The sequence below is a fragment of the Mesoplodon densirostris genome, chromosome 4 (assembly GCF_025265405.1).
Source record: "Mesoplodon densirostris isolate mMesDen1 chromosome 4, mMesDen1 primary haplotype, whole genome shotgun sequence".
Taxonomy (NCBI): Eukaryota; Metazoa; Chordata; class Mammalia; order Artiodactyla; family Ziphiidae; genus Mesoplodon; species Mesoplodon densirostris.
The window spans coordinates 137,691,635-137,707,886 of record NC_082664.1 but is presented as its reverse complement, the minus strand read 5'-3'; the positions used below and the strand labels follow the sequence as shown (position 1 = coordinate 137,707,886).

The window sequence follows — 16,252 nt, the reverse complement described above, 5'->3', positions numbered from 1 at the left end:
TGTCAGCCAGACTGACCAAGAGGCAGCTCAAACTCAACGTATTCAAAACTGAACTTACCTACATTCCCTCCTAAATGGCCCTGTTCTAGAATTCTCTAATTCAGTTGGTGGAATCATATAATCAATTATTCAAACTAGAAACCCAAAGTCGCCCACAACTACTCTTCTCTCACTCCCCAACAATCACTCAAGAAGTCCTCCCTATTTTACCTCCTGAATATTTCTCACATTGCTCTCCTCTTCACCCTATAACAATGTCATAATGGTTCAAGACCTCTGCCATAGTTTCTGCAACACATTTTTCCCCACCTTACAGAATAAAATATAAGAATAACACAAGGCCGCTGCCTATTTTACTAGGTTCATTTGGCATTATTCCTAGTATCAAATTTATGTTTTAGCAAGCAATAAACTACCCAGTTCCTGATCTATATATCACACTATTCTTGTCTTTGAGCTTTTGCTCATACTGTCTCCTCTGCTTAAAATGAATGCCTTTCTGTCCTTCCTCCTGAAACTCCTACTTATCATTAAGAGGAGCTCAGGTGCTATATTCTTTAGGAAGCTCTTCCTGAAACTAACTACCTTTCTTCCTTTATGTTTAGGTGCCCCGCTTCTGTACTCTCATTTTACCTTGTTCTTTCTATGTATTGTACTTCCCACACAGTGTTATAAGTATTTGTATATGTCCCTCTCCTCTACTGATCTCTGTAGCTCAGAGCCTAGCCTACAGTCTGACAAACCGCAAGTAATCAACAGATATTTATTTAATGGCTTAATAGATGGAGAAGAAGGAGAGGGGATTTTTGTTGGGAGTAAGAGGAATAAACCTGTCAGCCCCAGGCTTCTGAACTTCAGAAAAATTGTTAACTCCAGCTCAACTCCACAAATCAATCTCTGGTGTTGTTATCAGATACAAGAAAAGACAAAGGAAGAACAGAGAGAAGATGAGAAAAGAAAAACACAGACTTTGTGGTTAGACAGATAAATCTCCGCACCAAAGATGTCCACATCCTAATCCCCCAAATCTGTGAATATATTAACTAAAATGGTTAGTTGGAAAGAACCTTGCAGATGTGATTAAATTAAGGATCTTGCAGTAGGAGATTATCCTGGATTATACAAGTGGGACTAATGTAATTACAAGGGCACTTATAAAAGAAAGAGGGAGGCAGGAGAGCCAGAGTCAGACAAGGAGAGGTGACTATGGAAGCAAAGTCCAGAGTGACACAACTGCTGGTTGGGGGCCATAAGCCAAGGAATGTGGGCAGTCTCAAAGCTGGAAAACCCAAGAAAATAGATTCTCCCTTACAGCCTCCAGAAGGATTGCAATTGATATCTTGATTTTAGCCCAGAAAAACCCATTTTAGACTTCTGACCTCCAGAACTATAAGATAATAAATTTGTATTGTTTTAAGCCACTAAGTTTGTAGTAGTTTGCTATGGCAGCAGTAGGAAAATAATACAAAAGTGTATAAAATGAGATAAATAATATCTACAAAATTGCCTCAAAATATGAACTCGAATTACCACAGAATATAGCAGAATTCATTGTTGTTAATTGTCTAAAAGTTTACACATAGAGCCACATATAAATAAATAAAAGGATTGGATATAAAATGATAATTTATAGGATAATTTGATAATCTTTTAAAGATGGATATGACTAATCAAAGTAGCTCTAGTTTTAAAGAACCATGATTTTTAAAAATAAATTTATTTATTATTTATTTTTGGCTGTGTTGGGTCTTTGTTGCTGCACACGGGCCCCTCCCTAGTTGCGGCGAGCGGGGGCCAGTCTTTGTTGTGTTGTGCAGGCTCCTCATTGCTGTGGCTTCTCTTGTTGCGGAGCATGGGCTCCAGGCACCAGGGCCTCAGCAGTTGTGGCATGAGGGCTTCAGCAGCCGTGGCTCATGGGCCCTAGAGCACAGGCTCAGCAGCCGTGGCGCACGAGCTTAGTTGCTCTGCGGCATGTGGGATCCCCCTGGACCAGGGCTCAAACCCATGTCCCCTGCACTGGCAGGCGGACTCCCAACCACTGTGCTACCAGGGAAGTCCCAAAAGAACCATGATTTTAAGGCAAGTATTATGAAGGACTTATGTTAAACGTTAAGTGATTTAAAAAGGGATTTTGATAAGCAATCCAAAAGACGTGATATTTTTCATTTCCATGACATATAAATACAAAAGCAATAAAAATAAGAGCCTTATTTGTTATAAGATCTGACTTTTTAAATATGGAAGCACTACCTACAGAATTGGCATATTTACATTATTTCTCCCCAAAACTCACACACACACATATGTCAAGATAACTAGAAAATATGTTAAGTATTACAATCTACATAAATTTATTATAAGTCTCATGGCGAGAGTTCAAACAACTTACTTTCCTTTGTCCTTCAACCATTCTGGGTTCTTTTCCTCTTCTTTTAAATCACAAAGTTCAGGAATGTCAGTATTCATTGCTCTTCGAGCCTCTGCTTGTTTATGTAGCCACTGAAATGAGAATGAAGTTTAATGAAGGACACGAAAGTCTTGTTTTATTAAAAGTTACTTTTAGATTTTCCATCTTCCTATACAAGATGGAAATACTATTTGTTATGGACTGAATGTTTGTGTCCTCCAAAATTCATATGTTGAAGCCCTGATCACCAATGTGATGGTATTTGGAGATGGGGCCTTTGGGAGATAATTAAGCTTGGATGAGGTTATGAGGATGAGACTCCCATCATAAGATTAGTGTCCTTATAAGAAGAGGAAGAGACCAGAGGGCATGCTCTTCCCCACCCCACCCCACCCCAGCATCCTGACCTTGGACTTCCCAGCCTCCATAACTGTGAGAAATAATTGCCTGTTCTTTAAGCCACCAAGTCTATGTACTTTGTTATAGTAGTATGAGCAGACTGATAAAATATTTGATGGTGGTTTTAAACTTCTAGTTTTTATACATCTTTAAGCTTTTTTTTAAACTTCACTAGCTGATTAAGATCAAATGTGTAAAAATTTCTAGTCCAAATTTCTGGGAGTTCATGTGAATATTGTTTTATTTTTCTTTATAATATATATATATATTTTTTACACTATAAAAATACATAAATGATTTTTTAAATAATTATAATTTTATAGTTACAGAGATACTTTTATAAATAATAAAATATAGAAATGCTGTTAATAAGAAAAAAATTAATATTTATAAATTGCCATTATATCTTAAGGAGATTCAATTATTTTCACAACTTTTCAATTGAGAGAGGTATCAGTTCACACCTTACAGTAAAAAAAAAAAAAAAAAGCAGTTCTTAGTGCTTACACAACTAAATATACAATATTCAAAATCCCAGAGCTCAGGAATTTATAAATAAATGAAAGATATTAATGCCAAATGTCACATTAGAAATACTTGATATTAATAAATAATTGTAATAAAATAATAAATTTACAAATCTTTTCTTACCGCGACATACACTGACCCAAAGTTTACAAGTCTATTATGGAAAATGATGTATTTGATAAAATAAATGCACACACAACATTTTACCTCCTGGGATAAGCAACAACACTGGGTATTAAACCAGTGTTTTCTCATCAGCATTCTGGAGCCAAAAAAGAAATAAAAATTCTGCAAAATATATTTTTCTCAAAAGGAAATATTAAATTTTTTCGTGAAGTAATATCTTTAGCTTAATGAATACTTTAAAAATTCAGACCCAGTAACAGTTTCAATGTATGGAATAAAAAATATTTTCATTGTGGTCACTGTAACTAACAGCAAGTATACCAACCTCCTCTTCTTCTGCTACCTGTGATTCCCGGAGAGCAGTTGGGAATACTCGAGGGGTAAAGTTGATTTTAATATTGCCGACAGAGCGAGGAGCAGGAATACTGTCTTCCTTTAACTTCTCAAAAAATATAATTTCTGAATTTCTCCCTTCAAAAACAATATTAGCAACTAAGTTATTCATCTCTCATTTCCTAGTTAACAAACTGACTTTTAAAGTAATTACACATTAAAGCTACTTCTAAAATCCTATACAAATAATCCAAACATATTTTCTACAATAAGAAAGGTAAAATCCCTCATTGAAATTTTTTTTTTTTTTTTTTTTTTTTTTGCGGTATGCGGGCCTCTCACTGTTGTGGCCTCCCCCGTTGCGGAGCACAGGCTCCGGACGCGCAGGCTCCGGACGCGCAGGCTCAGCGGCCATGGCTCACGGGCCCAGCCGCTCCGCGGCATATGGGATCCTCCCAGACCGGGCCACGAACCCGTATCCCCTGCATCGGCAGGCGGACTCTCAACCACTTGCGCCACCAGGGAGGCCCCTTCATTGAAATTATGGCAGCTAATTATCTGTTCTTTCATCAATGATCTCAGCTACTTTTCTGGGGTTCTCTTTGTTAAACCACACAGTGTCTAACTTACATTCACTATAAAGGAAGCCACTCTAGGCAACTTAATCTACATCAACTCTAGAGGAGGGCACCTAGGCAAAGCCATCATTTTCCATAAGCTCTGATATCAGTATCTTCTATAAGCTCCCTGGTGATGATATAAAAAATTTTCAGCTATTAAAGACAGCTAATGGGAACAGGCAAAGAGTTGTAATGAAAGACCATACATTTGTATAAAGGTAGTTAGATGTAATAATTATTAAGTCAATATAAGAGGAGAAATTAATCTATGTTAGAATATAAACTATATGAATAAAGGGAAGGAAAGGTACTAAAAAGGAAAAGTACTAAAAACATGATATACAGATTTAAAAGGCAAATATCAAAATTGTTTAAAAAAAGATTTTCCAGAAACATGACAGAGAGTTAATATCCTTGATATAAAATGAACACACAAAATTAAGATATAAAACTTCCAATTTAGGTAAGTGGAAGTGGTGCAGTGGTTAAGAATCTGCCTGCCAATGCAGGAGACACGAGTTCAAGCCCTGGTCTGGGAAGATCCCACATGCTGCAGAGCAACTAAGCCCGTGTGCCACAACTACTGAAGCCCATACGCCTAGAGCCCGTGAGCCACAACGAAGAGTAACCCCCACTCACTGCAACTAGAGAAAGCCTGCACACAGCAACAAAGACCCAACTCAGTCAAAAATAAATAAATTTATATATATTTTTAAATGTCTGAAAAACAGAGAGAAAATTTAAAAAAAATAAAACTTCCACTTTAAAGAAAAATTGAAAATGGCATGAATTAACATTTCAAAGGGAGGGAGGAGGGGAGCAAGGAAGAAAGAATAAGGACTCAAACAAAGAAAGTAACATCAACAAAAATTTGAACAAAAAATTTCCACAGATGCTTGTGGTTGGGAAGGCAGTATCCTACCCATCCTCCCCTCTTTCTTTTAGTAATAGAATTCACTGTGCCAAGGTAGAATCTACAAAATCCAGCCTCCCTTAAGAGTGATGTAGTTATGTGCCAAACCTGAGACAACAGAATATGAATACAAGTGCTGTATAAAACTTATGGATCATTATCTTACATGTAAATCTACTTGCAATGGACTTCCTCTTTCCCCTTCCCACTGGCTAAGAAACAATGCCAACTGCAGCATCCACCTTGGACACAGAAATGGAAGCCAAATGATGTGATGATAGATGTGGCCCCACCAGCTTAGATGGCCCCGTGGAACAAAGCCATCTATCAGGCGTAGATTGATTGCTGTTACATAATAAGTCTTAGATTACAGAGAATTCAATTTCTATCTTATTTGATCTATAACTTTGGACCTCTTTATTTCAGCAGTTGGCTTGAATCTACCTAACACAATGTCCTAAGAATTTTATAGCCTGGTAAACTGTTGTTCACTTGTGAAGCTAAGAGACATTCCTAGATATGTAAGAACTAAGTAAATATACCATCTAACCATGTTTTCTGAATTACTCAAAGAAATGTTCCAGAACATGGACAAATAAAATTAAGAACTCAGGAGTGGGAAACCTGAGGGTAAAAATGAAAAAGGATGGGTTTTCTAAAACACACGAAAAAATGTTGTAAGATTTTTTAATGTTACTACAACAGAAAGAAAACAGAATAAAAAGTAAAAATGAAGTATATAAGTTCACATTTTATACTAATGATTACTAGGATACACAACATGGAGAGAATAAGCACTATTTTTCCATAATGAGAAATTTAAAAATCACTTGGCTATTAATTTTGTTAAACAAAAGTAAATGAATAAACATTTGAAAATGCTTATGGAAATCATTATGGTGACCATGAGTTACATTAAAAATAGGATATCTAGGGGCTTCCCTGGTGGCGCAGTGGTTAAGAATCCGCCTGCCAGTGCAGGGGACACGGGTTCGAGCCCTGGTTCGAGCCCTGGTCCGGGAAGATCCCACATGCCGTGGAGCAACTAAGCCTGTGCGCCACAACTACTGAGCCTGCGCTCTAGAGCCCGCGAGCCACAACTACTGAAGCCCGCACGCCTAGAGCCCGTGCTCCGCAACAAGAGAAGCCACCACAATGAGAAGCCCGCGCACCACGATGAAGAGTAGCTCCCACTCGCTGCAACTAGAGAAAGCCTGTGTGCAGCAACGAAGACCCAATTCAGCCAAAAATAAATAAATTAATTAATTTTAAAAAAATAGGATATCTAGCTTTCAAACTCTTACAGTAAAATAAGACAAACAGAAAAACATAAAAAGAAATTAGCTTTCTGTTTTCAGCAGCATAGGTTAAAGTTTTTACAAACTTTAACAAACAATTTTTACAAGCAGACAAAATGCTATGAACACATAAAATGCTTGATAAAAATATAACAAATAAACAAAAGTTTCAAGTACATAGTTCAGTTCAAAAACTATGCAAAAGAAAAGCCTTATCAGCAATTTATAGCCAGGGTAATCTCAAAAGCTGACAAAAAGCTATTTGGAAAGATTTCAGATATAGATATAGATATCTAGATAGGTATACCTATGAAGGTATATATCTATATATCTATCTAGATATCCATATCTGTATCTGAAATTTTATATATATGAATATATTATATATTATACATATATATATTAGAGACTATATATAAAGGATAAAGGCTGGAAATTTAATGCTGATATAGGTACAGAGGTGAGAGCTGAAAATGCAATTACAGCCTGAGAAGGGCTACACTCTCAGTGAAATGGACACATAAAATCTCTGTCCACAACTCCAGGAAAGTGAAGCATGTCTCCTCCTGGGGCTCTGGATAAGAGAAGAAAAAACGTCTCTCGTGAGAAACCTAAACTTCAGATATCCCTTCAGAAACCTAAACTTCAGGTATCCCTTCTGCAAACCAGGACACACGAAATTTCCTCATACGCACACATAAAAATCTGTGCTGAAGATGAGCACACAAACAAAAGCTACAAATCACATGCGGATACAATGTATGTTTCTTCCTTACAGTATGGAGAACAGTCAGCAGACACAACAAACAGGAGGACTGGCCTATTAAGAATTTGAAATAAAAGAACAATCTGAAAGAGACTATAATAATTTAAAACATGCTTACTTAAAGAGCTAAGAGAGGCTAAAATCCATAATGAAAAACTAAGGTAATGAAAAAAGAACAAACAGGTATGAAGGAAGCAAACAGAACTTGCAAAATGAAAAATATTGTCCCTGAAATTGAAAACTTCTAGGACAAGTTTAACAGCACATTAGGCATATTTGAAGAAAATTTGCAAACTAGAAGACAGATCTGAGGATATTATACAGAACGCAGCCAAGGAAGATAGAGGCAATTTGAAAACAATATGCTATTTGAAAACAATAGCTTATAACTTCCCAGAACTGAGGTAAGACATACGTTCTTTGAGTGAAACTATACTCCAAGTTCTGATATTATGAGATGAATAAATATAAAACTGCACTTAGAGTAATAAAATCAACATATACCAAAGTGAAGAATTTTAAAGCAACCAGAGACAAAGGATGGATTACCTTATAAAGGATCAATGTTAAATCAAGAGCAGACTTCCCAGCAGCAATATTAGAAGTCAGAAGGCAATAGAAACATATCTTCAAGTTACTGATGGAAAATAACTGTCAATCTTGAATTCTACAACCATCTAAAACATCACTGAATAACAATAACAAAATAAAAATAACTGAAATTAACATTCAGATCTTTATTAAAGGACTACTAGACAGGAATAAAGATGCAGACGTAGAGAATGGACTTGAGGATACAGAGTGGGTTAAGGGTAAGCTGGGACGAAGTGAGAGAGTGTCATGGACTTATATATACTACCAAATGTAAAATAGATAGCTAGTGGGAAGCAGCCGCATACCACAGGGAGATCAGCTCAGCTCAGTGACCACCTAGAGGGGTGGGATAGGGAGGGTGGGAGGGAGATGCAAGAGGGAGGAGATATGGGGATATATGTATATGTATAGCTGATTCACTTTGTTATAAAGCAGAAACTAACACACCACTGTAAAGCAATTATACTCCAATAAAGATGTTAAAAGAAATAAAAAACTACTAAAGGATTTACTTAAAGGAAAGGTAATTGGATCCAGAAAGAACTTAGATGCAAGAAGCAAAGATAAATAAAAAGCAGTAAATATGGGTCAACAGAAATAGTAATGAGTATATGTGGTAAAGCCACACTAATGACTAAATTTAGAGGTTTAAAAATAAGGTGAGATCAGTTGACTCCCTCCCCGCCAAAAAAGAGGAATAAAATCTTTAGACAGTAACATAGAGGATGGGTACCACTGAAGTTCATGTATTAAATTTCCTTCTAATATTTACAAGTAATGGTAGAGATTAAATTTTGTTTAGTATGCACATTAAAAATATAATTGTAATTATATCTATGTATCAAAACAGTTATAAAAAATTTAATATTGATCATTCAGAGAACAAAAAATAGAATGTATACCTTTCAAGTTAGTACAAAGGAAAGGAGGTAATTAAGAAAAATTATTTAATCCAAGGCAGAAAAACAGAAAAAAGAACAAAAAAGGAAGTCTGGTAAATATAAATCACAAAGTAACAGGGCAGAAGGAAATTCTAAGATGTTAGGATATAATTTATTTTCTTTTTAAATTAATTAATTTATTTATTTTTGGCTGCATTGGGTCTTCGTTGCTGTGTGCAGGCCTCCTCTAGTTGCGGAAAGTGGGGGCTGCTCTTCATTGCAGTGTATGGGCTTCTCACTGCAGTGGCTTCTCTTGTTGAGGAGCATGGGCTCTAGGTGCATGGGCTTCAGTAATTGTGGCATGTGGGCTTAGTTGCTCCACGGCATGTGGCTTTTTCCCAGACCAGGGCTCAAACCTGGGTTCCCTGCATTGGCAGGTGGATTCTTAACCACTGTGCCACCAGGAAGGTCCCAGGATATATTTTATTTATAATAATAAACCTAAGTAGCCCATATCAAAAGAAAGACTCACAATAAACAAAAATACACACTAGCAAACTACAAATGATTTATAAACACATTTGTATATAACACAATGACCCACATAATATAAAATATGAGAACAACTATCATTGCCCTTTTATATATTTGGAAAAAAAATTCTCCCTAATAATTCAAGGACAAAAAAAAAATCATGATGGGTTACAAAATATTTGCAACTAAATGGCAATGAAAACACAAGATTTCAAGACTTGGTGAATGTATTAATGCAGTGTTTAAGAGAAAAAATTATAACTTCATATGCATGTGTTAAAAGATTCAAAAATTAATTCAAACAAATTGTATAAAGAACAGAGAAAACCCAAAGAAACTAGAAGAAGCCAAATAAAAATAAACAGAGGAGTTAATGGAATAGAAAACAAAGAAACAATAAAAGATCAACAAAACCAAAAATTGCTTTTTTGAACAAACAAAATTTGCAAAATGCTGCAATAGTTGATCAAGGAAAAATAAAATAGTATTAGGAACAACAAAAACAAACAAACAAAAAATATATATATATACATTTCTTTTTCAGATTCTTTTCCATTATAGATTACTACAAGACATTGAATATAGTTTCCTGTGCTATAGAGCAGGTCCTTGTTTATCTATTTTACATACAGTAGTGTGTATATGTTAATCCCAAACTCCTGATTTATCTCTCCCACCAGCCCCTGCTAAAAAAAATGTTTTTTAAAATTATTCCTTATATGTGGAACCTAAAACAAAAAACCAGACTCATAGATACAGAGAACAGATTGGTGGTTGTCAGAGGTGGGGGGTGGGAGGTGGACAAAATGGGTGATGATGGTCAAAAGGTATGAACTTCTAGTCATAAAATACATAAGCCCTGTGAATGAAATGTACAGCCTGGTGACTATTGCTAATAATACTGTATAGCATATTTGAAAGTTGTTAAGTGAGTAAATCTTAAACGTTCTCATCTTAAGAAAAAAAATTGTAACTTTGTATGGTGCTGGACTTATTTGCTAGATTTACTGTGATGATCACTTCATAATATACACACATCTCAAATCATTATATTGTACACATGAAACTTATAATAAGTCAATTAAATCTCAATAAAAAAAGAATTTAAAAAAATTATTACCTTTCCTCTGTTTCTCCCTTCCCTCTTCCTAATACTCCTATTATTTGAATATTGGACAACCTGAATGGATACTCCAGTTGTTTTATCTTTATTATTTTAAAATCTCTTTCTTGGGGCTTCTCTGGTGGCGCAGCGGTTAAGAATCCGCCTGCCAATGCAAGGCACATGTGTTCGATCCCTGGTCCGGGAAGATCCCACATGCCACGAAGCAACTAAGCCTGTGCACCACAACTACTGACCCTGTGCTCTAGAGCCTGTGAGCCACAACTACTGAGACCACGTGCTGCAACTAGCAATCCTATGTGCCTAGAGCCCATGCTCCGCAACAAGAGAAGCCACTGCAATGAGAAGCCTGCGCACCGCAACGAAGAGTAGCCCCTGCTCGCCACAACTAGAGAAAGCTGGTGAGCAGCAACAAAGACCCAACACAGCCAAAAGTTAAAAAATAAAATAAAATAATAAAATCTCTTTGTCATCTTATTCTATTTTCTGGAAAAAAATTAACTATATTCCAACTATTTGATTTAATTTTTAATTTTTTAAATTACATTTTTAATTTCCAAACCGTTTTTTTAGGAAAAATTCTTTATTACAGCCTCTTGTTGTTGTTCAAGGATTAAAATATGTTCTCATCTCTCTGAGAACATTAATTATAGTTCTTTATTTATTTTTTTTTTTTTTTGCAGTACGCGGGCCTCTCACTGTTGTGGCCTCTCCCGTTGCGAAGCACAGGCTCCGGACGTGCAGACTCAGCGGCCATGGCTCACGGGCCCAGCCGCTCCACGGCATGTGGGATCTTCCCGGACCGGGGCACGAACCCGTGTCCCCTGCATCGGCAGGCGGACTCTCAACCACTGCGCCACCAGGGAAGCCCCAGTTCTTTATTTTAATTTTTGAATTTTATTTTTTTATACAGCAGGTTCTTATTAGTCATCAGTTTTATACACATCAGTGTATACATGTCAATTCCAATTGCCCAATTCATCACACCACCATCACCATGCCCCCATAGCTTTCCCCCATTGGTGTCCATAAGTTTGGTCTCTACATCTGTGTCTCAACTTCTGCCCTGCAAACTGGTTCATCTGTACCATTTTTCTAGGTTCAACATACATGCATTAATATACAATATTTGTTTTTCTCTTTCTGACTTATTCACTCTGTATGATGGTCTCTATATCCATCCATGTCTCAACAGATGACCCAATTTTGTTCCTTATTATGGCTGAGTAATATTACATTGTATATATGTACCACATCTTCTTTATCCATTCATCTGTCGATGGGCATTTAGGTTGCTTCCATGACCTGGCTATTGTAAATAGAGCTGCAATGAACATTGGGGTGCATGTGTCTTCTTGAATTATGGTTTTCTCTGGGTATATGCCCAGTAGTGGGATTGCTGGATCATATGGTAATTCTAGTTTTAGTTTTTAAGGGAACCTCCATACTGTTCTCCATAGTGGCTGTATCAATTTACATTCCCACCAACAGTGCAAGAGGGTTCCCTCTTCTCCACACCCTTTCCAGCATTTGTTGTTTGTAGATTTTCTGATGATGCCCATTGTAACTGGTGTGAGGTGATACCACGTTGTAGTATTGATTTGCATTTCTCTAATAATTAGTGATGTTGAGCAGCTTTTCATGTGCTTCTTGGACATCTGTATGTCTTCTTTGGAGAAATGTCTATTTAGGTCTTCTGCACATTTTTCATTGGATTGGTTGTTTTTTTAATGTTGAGCTGCATGAGCTGTTTATATATTTTGGAGATTAATCCTTTGTCCGTTGATTCGTTTGCAAATATTTTCTCCCATTCTGCAGGTTGTCTTTTGGTCTTGTTTATGGTTTCCTTTGTTGTGCAAAAGCTTTTAAGTTTCCTTAGGTCCAATTTGTTTATTTTTATTTCCATTACTCTAGGAGGTGGATCAAAAAAGATCTTGCTGTGATTTATGTCAAAGAGTGTTCTTCCTATGTTTTCCTCTAAGAGTTTTATAGTGTCCAGTCTTACATTTAGGTCTCAAACCCATTTTGAGTTTATTTTTCTGTATGGTGTTAGGGAGTGTTCTAATTTCATTCTTTTATATGTAGCTGTCCAGTTTTCCCAGCACCATTTATTGAAGAGACTGTCTTTTCTCCATTGTATATCCTTGCCTCCTTTGTCATAGATTAGTTGACTATAGGTGCGTGGGTTTATCTCTGGGCTTTCTATATTGTTCCATTGATCTGTGTTTGTTTTTGTGCCAGTACAATACTGTCTTGATTACTTTAGCTTTGTAGCATAGTCGGAATTCAAGGAGTCTGATTCCTCCAGCTCCATTTTTTTCCCTCAAGAATGCTTTGGCTATTCGGGGTCTTTTGTGTCTCCATACAAATTTAAAGATTACCTTGTTCTAGTTCCATAAAAAATGCCATTGGTAATTTGATAGGGATTGAATTGAATCTGTAGATTGCTTTGGGTAGTCATTTTCAAAATATTGATTCTTCCAAGAACATGGTATGTCTCTCCATCTGTTGGTATCATCTTTAATTTCTTTCATCAGTGTCTTAGAGTTTTCTGCATACAGCTCTTTTGTCTCCCTAGGTAGGTTTATTCCTAGGTATTTTATTCTTTTTGTTGCAGTGGTAAATGGGAGTGTTTCCTTAGTTTCTCTTTCAGATTTTTCATCATTAGTGTATAGGAATGCAAGAGATTTCTGTACATTAATTTTGTATTTTATTTTACCAAATTCATTAATTAGCTCTAGTAGTTTTCTGGTAGCATCTTTAGGATTCTCTATGTACAGTATCATGTCATCTGCAAACAGTGACAGTTTTACCTTTTCTTTTCCAATTTGTATTCCTTTTCTCTCTTTTTCTTCTCTGACTGCTGTGGCTAGGACTTCCAAAACTATGTTGAATAATAGTGGTGAGAGTGGACATCCTTGTCTTGTTCCTGATCTTAGAGGAAATGCTTTCAGTTTTTCACCACTGAGAATGATGTTTGCTGTGGGTTTGTCATATATGGTCTTTATTATGTTGAGGTAGGTTCCCTCTATGCCCACTTTCTGGAGAGTTTTTATCATAAATGGGTGTTGAATTTTGTCGAAAGCTTTTTCTGCATCTATTGAGATGATCATATGGTTTCTATTCTTCAATTTGTCAATATGGTTTATCACATTGATTGATTTACGTATATTGAAGAATCCGTGCATCCCTGGGATAAATCCCACTTGATCATGGTATATGATCATTTTAATGTGTTGTTGGATTCTGTTTGCTAGTATTTTGTTGAGGATTTTTGCATCTATATTCATCAGTGATATTAGTCTGTAATTTTCTTTTTTTGTAGTATCTTTGTCTGGTTTTGTTATCAGGGTGATGGTGGCCTCATAGAATCAGTTTGGGAGTGTTCCTTCCTCTGCAATTCTTTGGAAGAGTTTGAGAAGGATGGGTGTTAGCTCGTCTCTAAATGTTTGATAGAATTCACCTGTGAAGCCATCTGGTTCTGGACCTTTGTTCGTTGGAAGATTTTTCATCACATTTTCAATTTCATTACTTGTGATTGGTCTGTGTATGTTTTCTATTTCTTTCTGGTTCAGTCTTGGAAGGTTATACCTTTCTAAGAATTTATCCATTTCTTCCAGGTTGTCCATTTTATTGGCATAGAGTTGCTTGTTGTAGTCTCTTAAGATTTCTGCGGTGTCGTAACTTCTCCTTTTTCATTTCTAATTTTATTGATTTGAGTCCACTCTCTCTTTTTCTTGATGAGTCTAGCTAATGGTTTATCAATTTTGTTTATCTTCTCAAACAATCAGCTTTTAGTTTTATTGATATTTGCTATTGTTTTCTTTGCTTCTATTTCATTTATTTCTGCTCTGATCTTTATGATTTCTTTCCTTCTGCTAACTCTGGGTTTTGTTTGTTCTTCTTTCTCTAGTTCCTTTAGGTGTAAGGTTAGATGATTTATTTGAGATTTTTCTTGTTTCTTGAGGTAGGCTTGTATAGCTATAAACTTCCCTCTTAGAACTGCTTTTGCTGCATACCATAGGTTTTGGACCATCGTGTTTTCATTGTCATTTGTCTCCAGGTATTTTTGGATTTCCTCTTTGATTTCTTCAGTGATCTCTTGGTTATTTAGTAATGTAGTGTTTAGCCTTCATGTGTTTGTGTTTTTACGTTTTTTTTCCCTGTAATTCATTTCTAATGTCATAGCGTTGTGGTCAGAAAAGATGCTTGATATGATTTCAATTTTCTTAAATTTACTGAGGCTTTGTGACCCAAGATGTGATCTATCCTGGAGAGTGTTCCGTGAGCACTTGAGAAGAAAGTGTAATCTGCTGTTTTTGGATGGAATGTCCTATAAATTCCAATTAAATCTATTTGGTCTATTGTGTCATTTAAAGCTTCTGCTTTTCCTTATTTATTTTCATTTTGGATGATCTGTCCATTGGTGTAAGTGAGGTGTTAAAGTCCCCCACTATTACTGTGTTACTGTCGATTTCCTCTTTTACAGTTGTTAGCAGTTGCCTTATGTATTGAGGTGCTCCTATGTTGGGTGCATATATATTTATAATCGTTGTATCTTCTTCTTGGATTGATCTGTTGATCATTATGTAGTGTCCTTCCTTGTCTCTTGTAACAGTCTTTAGTTTAAAGTCTATTTTATCGGATATGAGTATTGCTACTCCAGCTTTCTTTTGATTTCCATTTGCATGGAATATCTTTCTCCATCCCTTCACTTTCAGTCTCTATGTGTCCCTAGGTCTGAAGTGGGTCTCTTGTAGACAGCATATATATGGGTCTTGTTTTTGTATCCATTCAGCAAGGCTGTGTTCTATTGGTTGGAGCATTTAATCCATTCATGTTTAAGGTAATTATCGATATGTATGTTCTTATGACCATTTTCTTAATTGTTTTGGGTTTTTGTAGGTCCTTTTCTTCTCTTGTATTTCCCAGTTAGAGAAGTTCCTTTAGCATTTGTTGTAGAGCTGGTTTGGTGGTGCTGAATTCTCTTAGCTTTTGCTTCTCTGTTAAGCTTTTGATTTCTCCATCGAATCTGAATGAGAACCTTGCTGGGTAGAGTAATCTCGGTTGTAGGTTCTTCCCTTTCATCACTTTAAGTATATCATGCCACTCCCTTCTGGCTTGTAGAGTTTCTGCTGAGAAATCAGCTGTTAACCTTATGGGAGTTCCCCTGTATGTTATCTGTCATTTTTCCCTTGCTGCTTTTAATAACTTTTCTTTGTCTTTAATTTTTGCCAATTTGATTACTATGTGTCTCGGCGTGTTTCTCCTTGGGTTTATCCTGTATGGGACTTGCTGTGCTTCCTGGACTTGGGTGGCTATCCTTTCCCATGTTAGGGAAGTTTTCAACTATAATCTCTTCAAATATTTTCTCAGGTCCTTTCTCTCTCTCTTCTCTTTCTGGGACCCCTATAATGTGAATGTTGTTGCATTTAATGTTGTCCCAGATGTCTCTTAGGCTGTCATTTCTTTTCATTCTTTTTTCTTTATTCTGTTCTGCAGCAGTGAGTTCCACCATTCTGTCTTCCAGGTCACTTATCCGTTCTTCTGCCTCAGTTATTCTGCTATTGATTCCTTCTAGTGTTTTTTTCATTTCAGTTATTGTATTGTTTCTCTCTGTTTGTTTGTTCTTTAGTTCTTCTAGGTCTTTGTTAAACATTTCTTGCATTTTCTCCATCTTTGCCTCCATTCTTTTTCCGAGGTCCTGGATCATCTTCACTATCATTATTC

The 16,252-nt window shown here is 36.2% G+C and overlaps 1 protein-coding gene across 1 annotated transcript in view; it reads right to left on the bottom strand.

Annotated features, from left to right (window-relative positions):
• Window positions 1–16,252, bottom strand: part of DNAAF4 (dynein axonemal assembly factor 4) — a 105,738-nt gene that overhangs the window by 22,314 nt on the left and 67,172 nt on the right. Inside the window, exons 8-9 of the mRNA XM_060097315.1 lie at window positions 3,786–3,931; window positions 2,390–2,499 (exon numbers count right to left, since the gene is read on the bottom strand). Coding sequence (XP_059953298.1) covers window positions 2,390–2,499; window positions 3,786–3,931 — 256 coding nt within the window. The remainder of the gene's footprint in view (window positions 1–2,389; window positions 2,500–3,785; window positions 3,932–16,252) is intronic.